General features: G+C 37.5%; 1 protein-coding gene across 4 annotated transcripts in view; it reads left to right on the top strand.

The window, feature by feature from the left end:
* Positions 1–14,324, top strand: part of ppip5k1a (diphosphoinositol pentakisphosphate kinase 1a) — a 45,778-nt gene that overhangs the window by 25,961 nt on the left and 5,493 nt on the right. The window contains exons 25-27 of one of the 4 annotated variants that reach the window (XM_088412542.1): positions 767–860; positions 1,808–1,933; positions 13,315–13,494. In XM_088412542.1, the coding sequence (XP_088268668.1) occupies positions 767–860; positions 1,808–1,933; positions 13,315–13,494 (400 nt within the window). Of the gene's footprint in view, positions 1–766; positions 861–1,807; positions 1,934–3,404; positions 3,468–13,314; positions 13,495–14,324 lie in introns of all 4 variants that reach the window. The other 3 variants (XM_088412543.1, XM_088412544.1, XM_088412545.1) reach the window with 3 other exon arrangements.

The raw sequence follows: 14,324 nt of genomic DNA, 5'->3' as shown, positions 1-14,324 counted from the left end.
TTATCTGTGGTATGCTAGGACACATGTGTTTAAGTAGTGTATCTCCCCTGTGGGGGTGAAAAATCATAGTCCTCTCATCGATGAATACTTGTAGTCCACAAAGACAGAACCTTAACCCAAACATGAACACAGCAGTTGAGTTGAGAAGTAAAGGTGCTAACCATCCGTCACACACAAAAACTGCCATGAATTAAAAACATGGTTTTCTTTCATTTTTTTTCAAGATCTTTTTTAACATAATCTCATTTTTACTTTTTGTAATTTTGACCGGAAATATTTTTGTTTTTGTCATTTGACATATTACTTAATAATTTACAGTAGTACATTGTCAGATTTAATTTGCTGCCACTAAGGGTTCTTTGTTACATAGTTATTTTCCTCAGTTTTGTAGTGAACTTTCCTGGCATACCAAAATGTTACTTAAAGCACTGCGCTGTATTTTAGTTCTTTGCACTTCACTGGTTTCCTTAAAAAGCGTATGCCCATCCTACCCAATATGTTAATTATATTTTTCTGTCCATTGAATATTTGTGTTTTATTTTCATTTGAATTTTATTCAATTAATCTACATAAAATAAATGTTATACAGTATGCATATGAAGTATATTAGGATATCTTTCTAATGCGAATATACAATGTTTAATGTATATCACACAGCTCTAATCCCAAAATATCTTTTTACCTCCTCTGCTCAAATTTGAAACTATCTTTGGTGACTACAATGTAATGTTGATTTTCCAAAAGCTGAAAATGCATTTTCCTTCAGGTTCTGTCAGAGACTTCAACCTCGAAAGTAGGGAGTTATCGGCTCTTCTCCTTTTGCTCTCGTCAGTCGCCTGACATCAAACAAAGTGGGTTAGGTAAGTATCACTATTTTTAGATGATGAGGATGATTATGACATAGTGCTTACAGAAGTGGATTAACCACTAATTTCATGTTTAGTTGTTGTTTTCAATTATTGAGAAATATTTGCTTGGGATGACAAATCAAAACAATAGTTTTGAGTCATCGTTTAAAATGATTATTTTGTCTTTGGTAACTATATACACCGAGCAGGTGTCACCCTCCTGTTGGAGAAAATAAAATGTGTCGCCTCCCCTGTTTTCCAACCAAATAGAGGTAAATAGCCATACTAAAATAATCACATTTTACCTATTCATATCACAACAGGTCTAGCTTCAAAATAATCATTTGCTGACTTCCGAATGCTGGTTTTTATATTTTTTCTTCTCTGTGAATCATTTTAATATTTAAGAAATAAAAAAACATATTTTGTTTATTAATGTATTCCTGTTTATTTGTTTATTATGTTTCTTTATACCCCGACTACCTAAAAAACCCAACTTCTGCGATTCTTAAAGCTTACAACAGATGCTGTATCTTTCAAGTTTTTCAAGAGCAATTTTGGCTCAAATGTGCATTTTTAGTTGGCCTGAGCTTGTACTAATGTCAGTCAAACTCGGACCAACAATTTAGATATTAGTAGGTCGCTCCTCGTGAATCTTCAGACATATGCTCTTTTTCAACAATCATGCACGACCATCCATTTACCTTGATTACTATTTTTGATAATGGTGTATTATGAGAACATTAAATGGAGGCTGCCTCGTTGTTTTGCAAAAAGCACGGAGATGGGTGGAGACGTTAGTTCAGGTTGCATGGGTTTCTCTTGGTTCTGTCTGCATGTTCATCTGCCTCTATAGTCCCTTATTGTGTCTTTTCTCTCTTTCTGGCACTCTCTGGATGGTAATTTGAGTAACAGCATGTTATGTGTAGTGGTGACTAACCCCCCCGCCCCCCTCGCAGGCTCTCAATGTGCCGGGCTGTTCAGCACCACTGTCCTAGGTGGGTCCTCTAGTGCCCCTAACCTGCAGGACTACGCACGCGCACACCGCAAAAAATTCTCCACCAGCAGTCTATCCTACAAAGACGGTATGTGTTTGAGACACAGCACTGCAGAAAAACAAAACAAAATTGAGGATATCAACTTTGGCCCAACTATTGAATACAACATTCAGAATTTGGCCCTGTGTAGAGTGTGGCCATGTAAACCCCCTGTATCAGCTTATATGTATGTAAGAAAAAAAAAAAGTAGAAATTCTTCAGCTGTAAGGACCTATAGAGCTTGTTAAGTAAGAGAATGAGTACTATTCATGCCCATACATCAATAATTACATGTTTACATATTAAACTTCATATCCATTTTAGTCACACAAATGTGTTCCCCCCATCATTCTTTTCTCAACACCACTTTGATTAGCGTGTTTCATTTCAGTAGTTCTTATACATGCTACTTCTGGCCCCGTTCAAAACTGCTCAAGAAAAGTAGAACAATAGGTGTGGCAGTTGCACAGCTGCCTCTTCTTTTATGATCATTATTATGACTATACCTGTACTTTCATATTGCGCGCTTTAACTGCATCGCTACTTTTGGTGACTTTCATTTTATAAAAGAATATTCCACTTCTAAATTTAGTAAATAGTTGTTGTACTCCTGTAATGCTATTATTATGTTGTGTGTCAGTGCCCTATCAGTCATATTTTTATTTTCATTGACAGAATTTGCTATGAGTTTTGGGGCCTGCATGTATGGAGGAAAAAATGTTCATCATCTTTGTTCGTAACCTGGCTCTTACACTCCAATGCCATTTTTATTTTTCAACATGATCTTGGCTGCGCTGACTTTTTGTTATATCTTTTCAGTGTTCAGTTAATACTGGCACTTAACTTGAGGATCAGTCCGTATTCACTACTTGCCAGCAAAAATAAATCAATAAATGGTGTTCCATAGGGAAAGCAAAAGCATACATTGATATAGCCATCATCACAATGTGACCTTCTTTATTTTGGCCTGACAGGTAAAAGTATTTCCTTTTTTAATTATCATTGTGATCATATACAGGTTACCGTGTTAAAACTAAGGGTTTGACGATGTGGTTACTGTCCTACCAGGCTTGCCTTGCTAATAGTGAAGTCTGTCATATTGTTCAGTAGGTGTCAGTGTTGTATCATACAAACGTTCTTCATTGCTGCCATTCCTCATAGCACTTGTTCGTCTTTGTCATCCATCTTGTTGCGTCTCATTTTGAAAATTGCTGGACACAATTTGGTCTAGATCCAGTGTAGTGTTGTGTCAGACTTTATTTTTCTATACCAAGAAATGTAGTCAGTATTTTTCGTTGCTCCTTACATGAACTGAGTTCATAGTGACTGCTGTTAAAGTTCATATTTGAGTAATGAAGCAGGATGCATAAAATTAAGGAAGTAGACCTAAAAAAAAAATAGAGAGAAAAAAAGCACTTTTTGTCCCCATGTTAGTATTTTTACTAGCGAGCAGGATATCATATATGATCAACAACTTACTGTGGATCCTAGTAACATTAGTGAATTTTTGTTTCCTCAGAATTGTTGTCTATGCCGGCAGTAAAACGATTTTCTGTGTCGTTTGCAAAGCATCCGACTAATGGTACGTCTGCTTCTTTCAAGTATATTATCACCTCACCATCCTTTTGTCTTGCATGTCTTCAAAGGGTTTATTTCCCCTTTTTTCCTCATGGCCCGCCAGCATTTTAGTTTTTTTTTTTTTTTTTTTTTCCAGATTAAGGATCTACTCATATCGTTGTTCTCACTTTTCTAACATTGGCATTCTCTTTCTAACCAGGGTTCCCACTAATTCATAGATTTGTGCTGTATGACAATTATACATTTAAACACACATACATACACAAGAATTCCATTTTTGTATTTCTTTATACTATATTTAGCATTCTTGAAATGGTTATTTTGCAATAGCAGAAAAACATTCCCTACTGTAAATTGCAATTGCAAAACATACCAGAATTCCCTGACTTATGGAATGGCTTACTTAGTGGACACGATCAATGCTCGGCCACCTATCAAATATATTTTGCGATACCATATGGCCTAGTATGAATAACTTCTAATTTGATCAACCTGATGACCATAAGTTGTTTTAAAGTTAGTGTGGGAGATTTATATGCATCCAACGGTGAAGTAAACTAATGCAATTTTCAAACACGCTCAGTTGCGCACTATGGTGTCAGACACAGACAGAGTATACATTACAGTACAATTCATTATACTTTATTCATAGTAGTTTCAGTGCTCAATAGAGTGAAATCTACAAAACCTGAGTAAATATATTATCAGAAAGACCTTACTTGACAGACACAGACAGAGTATACATTACAGTAGAATTCATTTTACTTTATTCATAGTAGGTTCAGTGCACAATAGAGTGAAATCTACAAAACCTGTGTAAATATATTAACACAGGTTATAGTTACACCAGGCTTCCATGGACATAAACAAAGAAGCCACAGCCAGAGGTGGGCCGTCATCTTAGTTGGGCAAGGCGCTGACAACTGACACAAATGCTGCGCAGTACGTCCCTCATAGCGAAAATCCAACATTTTTCACACTTTTTCTAAACAAACACAATTGCACTCTAACTAGTCAAGTAGCATACAGGACTTCAAGTACATCAATCCAGGCACACAAGCGTTAACAACAGGAAACAACAGAGCTCACACATCAGGCCGTTTGTGACACAAGGAAGCTACAACCGTTGCTCTTTCCAGGCCGGTTTCTCCGAGGTAAATTCTTGTTGTATCGCGACTTGTCTTTGCTAGCGTTTTCTTTGGTGTGTGGAGGGTGACTTCAAATGACCGATTAAGTCATCCTAACTCCTCAACACATCGTTGAGCCCATCGTAATACTGTACTTTCTTGCATGCTGCGTGGGGCGGAATCTTTCCCTCTTAAATTATTCAACTCTTCCTTGTCATTTTTCTTGTATTTAGGATTTGCATACCGTAAAAAAAAAACAAAAACAAAAAAAAAACTTGTTTTTCCCTCTTCTGTTTTTATTTGCAATTGGCACACAAACCAGAAACTCACTCAAGATACAAACGGATGTCTAAAATGCAAATTATGTTTTGCAAATTTTTCCTCCTTCGGATTTCCGTGGCTAAAAAAAAAACATGACAGCTTCCATTCAGCTGCGCTCCCGATATAATATATTTACTGTAGCTATCACTAAACTTACAATGATATAAAAAAATTTATATATAAATTGTGATGTGGTGGAACACATTTGCATGTTATTGAAATTTATAGTAGGTACATAAATCATTAACTTCTATATACTGTACTTCTTAAAGCTCAGTTGCACTGAATTAATTTTATGATGTTGATTAAAGTCATTGATTTTGTCTGAAATCCATTACGATGTTCCAAACATTCACTGTGCCTATCAACTTGTGGCTTCACCTTTTCCTCCTGAGAAAAGCCTGTACTGCATATCTGTTAACATTCCATCCGCACTGCATAGTCTGTGTTTAAAATATACTGTGCACCCTCTCTGATGGCGCAAGAAATTGAAGTCGATTGGGAATTCATTGGGTAATTTTTTCATTAAAACATTCTAACTCTGATTAGTATGTCTTATTGAACTGTAATACACAATCAGTTGAGTTGTAGTATTTTTGGACCTTTTCTTATAGCTTTGTTCTCTTAGAAAGTAAAAATATACTTGCACATGAAAACATTCTTTATGTTTGAATGACAGATTGAAACTCAGCTTTTTATCATCTACGTGAATTGCTGGAAAGTGAATTGTGAATTTGTCTTTGACTAAAGCAATCTGGAGGTTGAATTTGTTTAATTTTGTGATGCTTGTGTGGATAAATTACAATATATTGCATGTTTAGGTGTTTTATGCATGCACCCTTAAGGTGTATTTCCGAAGCTCGGAAGGTAAAATAGGTGTCTAGTTCATCAGGGAAACTGGCATCCAATCATAATTTGGTTACACGACCTTTATTAGCGCAAGCTTTAAAGAGCCTAACGAGACACCATAACGAAAGTTATGTTTGCTCCTCGAGGCCAAACTGTGACGAAGAGTCGTCTTGCATGTCTGGATGCTATTAGCTGTTGTAGGCAACACCATTTCGCGCAGTGTTCCAGTCTATGAACACTGATGGCACAATGGAAGCTGTACAGGTGCCTCAATAACAAGAGGAAAAACAAAGACAAGCACTTCTTTTTTGTGCCTATACCTATTCAGAACCTAAAATCATTGCATGTTGGTTGCATAGGACACTTGGTGAAAACGTACCCATTTCGCAGTAATTTGTGAGGACCATTTTCTTCATGTTACAAAGGCAATTTACAGGTGAAGCAACAAAGCGGCCATGGAAAGAGGTTGGAAACAGAAAAACCAAAGACATATGGAACATAAATGAGGCACAATGTGTACATTTTACTTCCCAAACAGCAATACAAAATCCTCTGATTTCTAGCCTTGTACACTGTAGGAGAGCCTGGCTAAGGCACCTTCATGTGCGCCTGAGAACAACTGCCTCACTTGAGTGTACTAGGCTGGGGTGGACAATTGTCAAATGGGGCCAAATGAAAAACGTCAATGTTTTTCAAGGCCCATGCCAACATATTCACCTCAACTTTTTTCTCCCTATAATTAACGGGATGGTGTGTAAGATTTCAACCGTTTTTCCATTCCGGACAGCAGGATTTGCTGCAAGGGCTGCATACACCATCCGTAGCTTTAACAAATATGGCCGCCTCCGGAGAAGTGCCACCCCCCATGTAACATAATTTAATGATAACTAGACCTACGGTTTGATTATATTTAAAACATAAGGTTGGTCATTAAAAACACATTCATTTGCTAGTTTTGGGAAATTTACAATCATTTAATTTATTCCTTTTTCATGAAAAATGGTCTCAATATTACACAGTGTCCCTTTAAGAAAATGTTTTCATTTAGCTTGGTTTCATAAAAAGACTTTATAGTTACTATGAGGAATGGCCAGGGATTTGGCATGCTGAATGTTGCCCGCCGGACAAACTTTTACTAAAGCTTCCATCTCCCTACTCCACACTCTCCAGCGTTTGCTCCTCGGCATTATGTATACTCATTTAAGATCTGCACTACTCTTTCTTTGGCAAATAATGTCATAATCAAAACATAGAAATACATATTGCTATTTCTGTTGTTCCTGGTGAAGCAAAAACTGTTTTGTTCTTATTGAAACTAGTGTTTTATGCTTTTATTTTTTGTGGAGTGGTAAGAAGACCAATTGTGACATTTTGCTCAGAGCTATGGGTGGGAACCCTGCTATTGTATACATTCCATTTTCCACCCCATTCATCTAAATTATGTGTGTGCGTGTGTGTGTGTGTGTACAGGTTTGTATGCATGTGCATGTCTTCATTGTAACTTATAAAATTTAGCACTTTAGCACTCATTGGGGATTGATTTGATTGAGGTATGTTTTATACCACACTAACACAATTGTTTTGATACTTCTTCTGTTTACAAAAAATTGTGATTGCCCTACTTTCCTACAAAACAAAAGTGCATGTTTTTTTAGAACGAATATATATATATATATTTTTTTAACACTCTTAGTTTACTTAGACAATACTTAGATCAGTCTTTGGACACCAACCAGGGAAGTGATAAAGATTCCCCATCCCATCTCCTTTGTTTGTCTCATTTAGAAAACTTAATGTTGTCTTTGTCTAGAACATTGGTTCTCAATGTTTTAACAGCGATGCACACCCTGTGAAATACGTTTTCAGCCAAGTACCCCGTAATCAGTTCGTCAGTGTCTAATTTATTAAACTTAAGAACCCTTCAAATTTAATTTGTATTGGTCCACAAAAAATAAATAACCTCATGTGTTTCCTCCTTTGGATAATAGAAAAAATCTGTTTTCAAAAAGTAATAACTTTATTAATAATTATTTGTCCACAAATATAATCAACAAAATAGTTATTTTCACAAAAAAATCATTAACCTATTTATTAATAAATATTTGTCCACCAAAAAAAATCAACGTGTCAGACCTTTTCTCAAAAAGAAATAATTCTAAATATTTGTCCACAGAAATATATTGAACATATTGAAATTGTCCTGTTTTTTGATAACAGTAGAGCTCTCTTCACAAAAATAAATCATTAACCTATTAAGAAATATTTGTCCACAAAAAAAAACAACTGTGTCAGTGTCAATAAAAGTGTCAGACCTTTTCTCCAAAAGAAATAATTATAAATATTTGTCCACAGAAAAATATACAACTTAAAGTCTCATCTTTTGGGATCATTGTAGAGATCTGTTCACAAAAATAAATCCTCAACTTTAAAGGTAACGAGAGGTGGCGCTTGACAAGTTGGGTCACGCTATTCTAGTATGGGGGAGAAGCTGGGTTTTTTAACTAATGAAATTAAATAGCCCACTGAACATAAAATGTGTTTTATTAACATTTTCCTGGAACATTTTATTCAGTAATTATTTTGAAAAGATTTTTGCATGTTATTTAGATTTAAAATCTCGAGTACCCCCCTGGTGTTCCTTCAAGTACCCTCAGAGGTACCCGCACTGTCCTGTGCTTTTAAAATGAGGTAACATTTCTCTCATTCAATGCAGAATTTTTGCATTAATATTGTACAACTGTTACGATAACTGTTTTTCAAACAGGTTCACAGGGTAATATTTGTAAATCGAGGATAATTTGTGTGTTGTGATATGGGACTGAACTTAAGTATCTAAATCCTGTATTATAGTCATCATTGGTGTATACCAGCCCCTGGAGGCCTCCTTATCATGTTGTGATCCTGTTAGTGTCGGTACTAAGTTGATAGGCTGAATCGTGTGCTTCCAAGACAACATGGATACTAAAGATAAAAAATTTTTTTAGCTTACATTTATTGGATTGGCATTTGAAGCTTCTTCTAGTTGTTTGGCTATCAGGGATATCGAGAACGAAACAGTTTTCCCCATATCCAATAGTTCTAATGTCAAACTTGTAATCAAATGGAAAACAGTGGTGAAAAATGGAAGCTTTAACTACACACGTGGACAAAGTTATTGGTTATCTTTTGTTTAGTAAAGGAAATATTCACAGTGGTCAGAGACATTATTTAAACGTGACCAAACTCCTAAAATAAAAAATAAAACATTGTTTTTCAAACATAATCAACTGAATTAAAAAAAAGATAACATCAAGAAACAGGCACAGACAAAAATAATGGTACTCTTAATATTTTGTTGCACAACCTTTTGAGGGAATCACAACAAACAACTGATTGTTATAACTGTCAATGAGACTTGAGCACCTTTTAGCCTTGCTTCAGGTTTGAAAGGTGCCTTTTCCAGACTGCATGTTTCAGCTCCATCCAAGAATTTGCAATATGATTTTGGTCAGGGCTCATCGGAGGCCACTTTGGAATAGTCCAATATTTTCCTCTCAGTTGTCTTGGGGTGTTTTAGCTGTGTTTTTGGGTCATTGTCCAGTCACAAGACCCATGACCTGCGACTGACGCTGGCCGTTACATTTATCTATAGAATCCCTTGATAGTGTTGAGATTTAAAGAGATTTATTGTCATATGCATAGTAATACCACACAATAAAATGCTTATTCTGTTCACTTCCCCGAGCAGACTGCATTCCATAATCAAGCAAATAATAAGGTAGGCACAGATTCGAGACTTTCTGTGCCAGTTGCAGCAAAGCAGCATAGATCATAGCAGAGTTTTCTCCATTCCACAGTAGTGCTTCATTTTTGCCTCTATGAGCCCAAAGCTGATGTCTCATGGCAAAAAGTTCTATTTTTTTTGCCATCTGTTTGGTGGTCATTCTCACTCAAGCGTTGTGGCTTGTCAACATGTTGTTTGGCACATGCCAGTCTGACTTTTTTATGGTTTGTTTTCAACAAGGTGTTCTCCTTGGTCATCGCCATGAAATCCACTTTGCTTCTTCAAGGAATAACCAATGTTACAATCTGACACTTAATGTTTCTTGATCTTGAAGTTAATCTTTCATCTCTCTTTAAGATATTTGTTTGGTTATCATATCATTCTTTGTTTATCATTCATATTGTCCATCTTTTTGTCATCAATTCTGCTCCTGCGGCCATGTGCGCAAAGGTTTGCTACAGTCCCACGATCTTGAATTTCTGAATAATATTAACATGCAACTGTCACAGTAACATCACGCTGAGATAGAGATTGTCTTATACCTTTTAACTTTAACATGCATAGCTTTTTTTTTTTCACTTATCCCCTAAGACAACACTGGCCCATGTTGAGTGTGGCACAAACCATGTCACCAAAAAGCACAGTGACTGCCTGTCTTCCTTTTTATGGGCCGACTGACTGATTCCATGATTTTTAGACACCTGTGATGCTAATTAGTGGGCACACATTGAAGTGACATGTTCCTCTATTCACATTAGTTTCAGTATTTTATAGGTGTATTGTCATTTTTGTGCAGGCCTCTTTCTTGATTGTATTTTTTGATAATTCTTTTACAAGCTCTGATTGGCTGGTTTTGTGGCACAAGCGTGACATATGAGCAGATCTGAGTGCACGCAGAGGACAACTTGAGCGAGCGAGAGCTCAATGTTGAGCAAACACGATGTTGAGCGAGGCAGGGAGGAGTATCGCGAGCGAGAGCGAGATTTTGAGCGAGAGAGTGCTATCGCGAGCGAGCAAAAAGGAATTTTGAGCAAGAAATTTCTTTTCAATAACTTTCAGTTATTGCTCGGTTATATTTTCTCTGCTCAAATTTTTTTTCGCGCGCCCGTAATTGTGGCACAAACATAACGCCATATGTTACGAGATTAATCCGTTCCATGGTTGGGCTCGTAAGGTGAATTCCCTGTAAAGCGGGCAATCCAAACCTATGTTAAATAGCTAATGCGTTTAGAACCCTAGGTAAAAACATCAAAATTGTACATACATATTAAAAATTGGTACCAAAACAGTATAGTAAGTGCTACGTAAATATAATATACATGGATACAATCAAAAAACATCATAAATAAAAAATATAGAAAGGATTTATTTACCTTTGAGTGGCGTTTGTTATGCCCATATTCCCTAGCAAGGTTAGCCTAGGCTAGGCTCGCATCGTATTTCTTGATTATCTCCAGCTTCGTTTCCACATAAATCCTCTTCTTGCTTCTCTCTTTAACATCACCAGCAATCTTCAGACCCATGGCTAACCAACTTGAATTAAACAGTAAAATGCACTATAAATACGGTTTTGTAACCACTCACGATAGAACAAAGCTTTACCATTTTACCATTTTGAAACGAGTGAGGCCGACCAATAGCAGACCAGCATCTCAGTGAGAAGATGCCGACCAATAGCAGTCCAGCATTGTAGTGACGCGTTGCATGGAGGCATTGACGGCAACAGAAAATAAGTGCAGTTGCCTAAATACGCCTGCAGATGTAGACAAAACAACACTAATACAGCCAACCCACTTGGGGTCATGACAGTTGGTTTTCTCGCAAAGTGGGGAAAATACTTTAAAGAGAGGATGAAAAAACTTTTAAAAAATGAAAAAAAACGGAAGCCAGGGACACTGTAACCCGGGAGTCCACTGTACATGTACAGAATTAAATAACATAAATAAATGACATGCTACTTATTGCCACAATGCCTCGTGAGGTTAGCCTAGCCTTAGTGTTTCTTGTTTATCTCCAGCTTCGTTTCCGTACTAATCAGCTTCTTACTTCTCCCATTAATATCACTAGCAATCTCGGCACCGGAGGCTAACCAAGCAAAGTTTGAATTAAGCACTAAAATGCACCATAAATATATTATTGTAAGCACTCGCACGCGATCAAGTCATTAACATATTGGCATTTTAGTGACACCGTGACGCCGACTAAGACCAGCATCTTAGTGATGCCGACCAATAGCAGATCAGCATTTAGTGACATATGCATGTAGTGACGAATAAGCTATAATGACATGGACCCTTTATTGAAGGTTACCAACAGTACTGTCCACTTTATTCTTCATGAATCGGTTGTATTTTTGTATCTGTTTACTTAAGTAATAGCAAGTCAGTATGCTTTCACCCCAATAATGACCAGAGGTTACCATCAAGTGGAGTCTAAAAATACAGTACAACTGGTTCATGAATCATCTCGATGCTTCATTTTCCTATCACTAAAAAGTTATCTACGTCAAAATGTATGATATGAAAAAAAAACTGGCTTCCCAGTTTGAGATCTGTAGATGGATGACAAACAAGCAATTACTCCAGTTGCTCTGAAGGCAAGTCAATTTACACAAGTCTTTTACATTCACTTGTTGACATTTGTAACTGGTTTGCATGCTCTTCCTGTGCCTGTGTGGATTTTCGCCAGGTACTACAGGGTTTTCACAACTACTGAAAACATGTATGCACAGTTCATTGAAGGCCGTAAAATTTCCATAGTTGATTGTGAATACAGTTAAGTAGTTGTTTTATGTTCCCTGACTGGCTACAGTGTACACTGCCCAACACCATAAGTCAGCTGGTATCGTCTCCAGTGACCCATGACCCTTTTAACAACAAGAGCATACATCTATCCATTATAGATGTATGCTCCTTTAAAAAAAAGATTGACAGGTGTGTGAAGTTGACATGTAAACATTTAACGGGATTGCAAGATAATTTTTCTTTACTGTGTTGTTTTATGTGCCACGACTATTCTAAATACAACAACGTGATCAATATGGACTTCGTGGAATATGAGTTAAGTGGCAAAACCCATCTGTTTTTACCCATCTCAAGAGGCCAATTCACATACATGTTGCTTGAGTGAAAGTGACATCACAGTCCCTTAGGGCTTTCTGGGTTAGTCAGGTGATCATCACAAGGCAGTGATGTCCCTTTCACTCAACAGAAAGTGGCAAAATGACCACCCCCTCCAAGATGAATAAAACTGGTTGGACTTTGCTGCTTAATTCAGATTCTTTAATTGCAATATTATATTGTTGCTAAGACAATGTTTCATTTGTCTTCCCCTTTGAAGCATCACCCTTAGCCAGTGTTAAGCCAGTGTTGTGAACATAAAATTACATTAATGCTTGTGTTTTTGAGGTGAGTGACCTTTAAGTAATTACTGGTTCTCTGATATAATGGCAAGGAAACAAACAAAATGTGCTTGTCGTGCTACTTCTTTGATATACCCACTTGCGCTGCGGTATCACACGACAATGCTGCTGCCCATGTTAGTTGTATTTCCACACAATTTGAGCAACACCAAAATAAAATAATGGTACAGTACATTAGTGGTTCTGTCTCTGGATGTCATCCTATAGCTCTCCCTTCAGACAAACCTTAAATGTCATTAATTTATTTCGCCCTCATCTATTTTTGTTCCTTCTCTGTCTGTCAAGTTTGTCATCTATCATTCCATGTCTTTTGTCCTGTTCACCCTTCTCTTCTGCTGTGTCCATCCTCGCTCTCCCTGTTCTTCCCCAGAACCATTGGAGGAGCATGAAGTGGCCCAGTTGTTTAGGCGGTTCTCCACAGAACTCAATCTTGGCTGCCAATTCTCTCTCGACGGTGCACTCACCCACCATCTTCACCAGTGCTCCTACCACCTCCGCCTCTTCCGAAACTGGCTTATCTCTGGCCAGGACCCTATAGAGTACCTTCATGGTTAGCCCCTGGTCTGCTCGATATGCCCAATCTCATGCCTTGTCCAGCCACTGCACATGGTGTAATCTTGGACTGTGCTTGGCTTGTGGTGGACTTGTGTTTTGCCACTTGATTTTAATGCATGCTTGCTTGTTTCTGTGGCTCTGCAGACTGCAAGCTGGCTTGGTGCACATAAAGCTACCTCTCTACTTCCCCACCTAGGGCGAATCGCCTGCCACTACTAATATTAGATACAAAAACCATTAACTCATTCACAACTGCCAGCCCAGAAAAGAAATGGAGTGATCTTTGACTTCTATTGCAGTCACTAGCAGTGAATGAGTTAAGCTTGCAGAGAAATGTTTTGTTTTTGTGTTTTTTTTTGGAGCCGCACCATCTGCTTATTGAATTTTCACGTAGAAAATAACAATGACTAATGAAATTAAATGAAATTTTGCCGCTCAAGGGACTGAACCGAATCCAAGCCAATCCTGACAGTTTTCAAAATAAAAGGTTTTTCAAAATCAAATAGCTTTCTGACGGACAGTGCATAAAATGGAAATACTCTAGTTCATTTAGGGTTTGGCTCGTGTGGCCAGGTACCAGTTGATCTACGGACTGGCCCCGGACCGGCGATTGCAGACCTCTGCTCCACACCATACCTATTCATGCCACGGATGCCAGGCACAGTCTGTAAAACAGCCGTCAAAAACTCCATTACAATGGTAAATGGAAGACAGCTCAACAGACGACCTTGCCTCGTGGAACGATGGAGATAAAAATAGTCAGATGATTTCCATAGGCTGCCCCAACTGCACCCTATGGAGATGCGTAGAACAACCGACCTCATG

Source organism: Hippichthys cyanospilos, chromosome 4 (genome assembly GCF_059441005.1).
Source record: "Hippichthys cyanospilos isolate Australia breed blue-spotted pipefish chromosome 4, RoL_Hcya_1.0, whole genome shotgun sequence".
NCBI lineage: Eukaryota > Metazoa > Chordata > Actinopteri > Syngnathiformes > Syngnathidae > Hippichthys > Hippichthys cyanospilos.
Note: the sequence above shows the minus strand (reverse complement) of the source record. Positions and strands in the feature narration are given on the sequence as shown.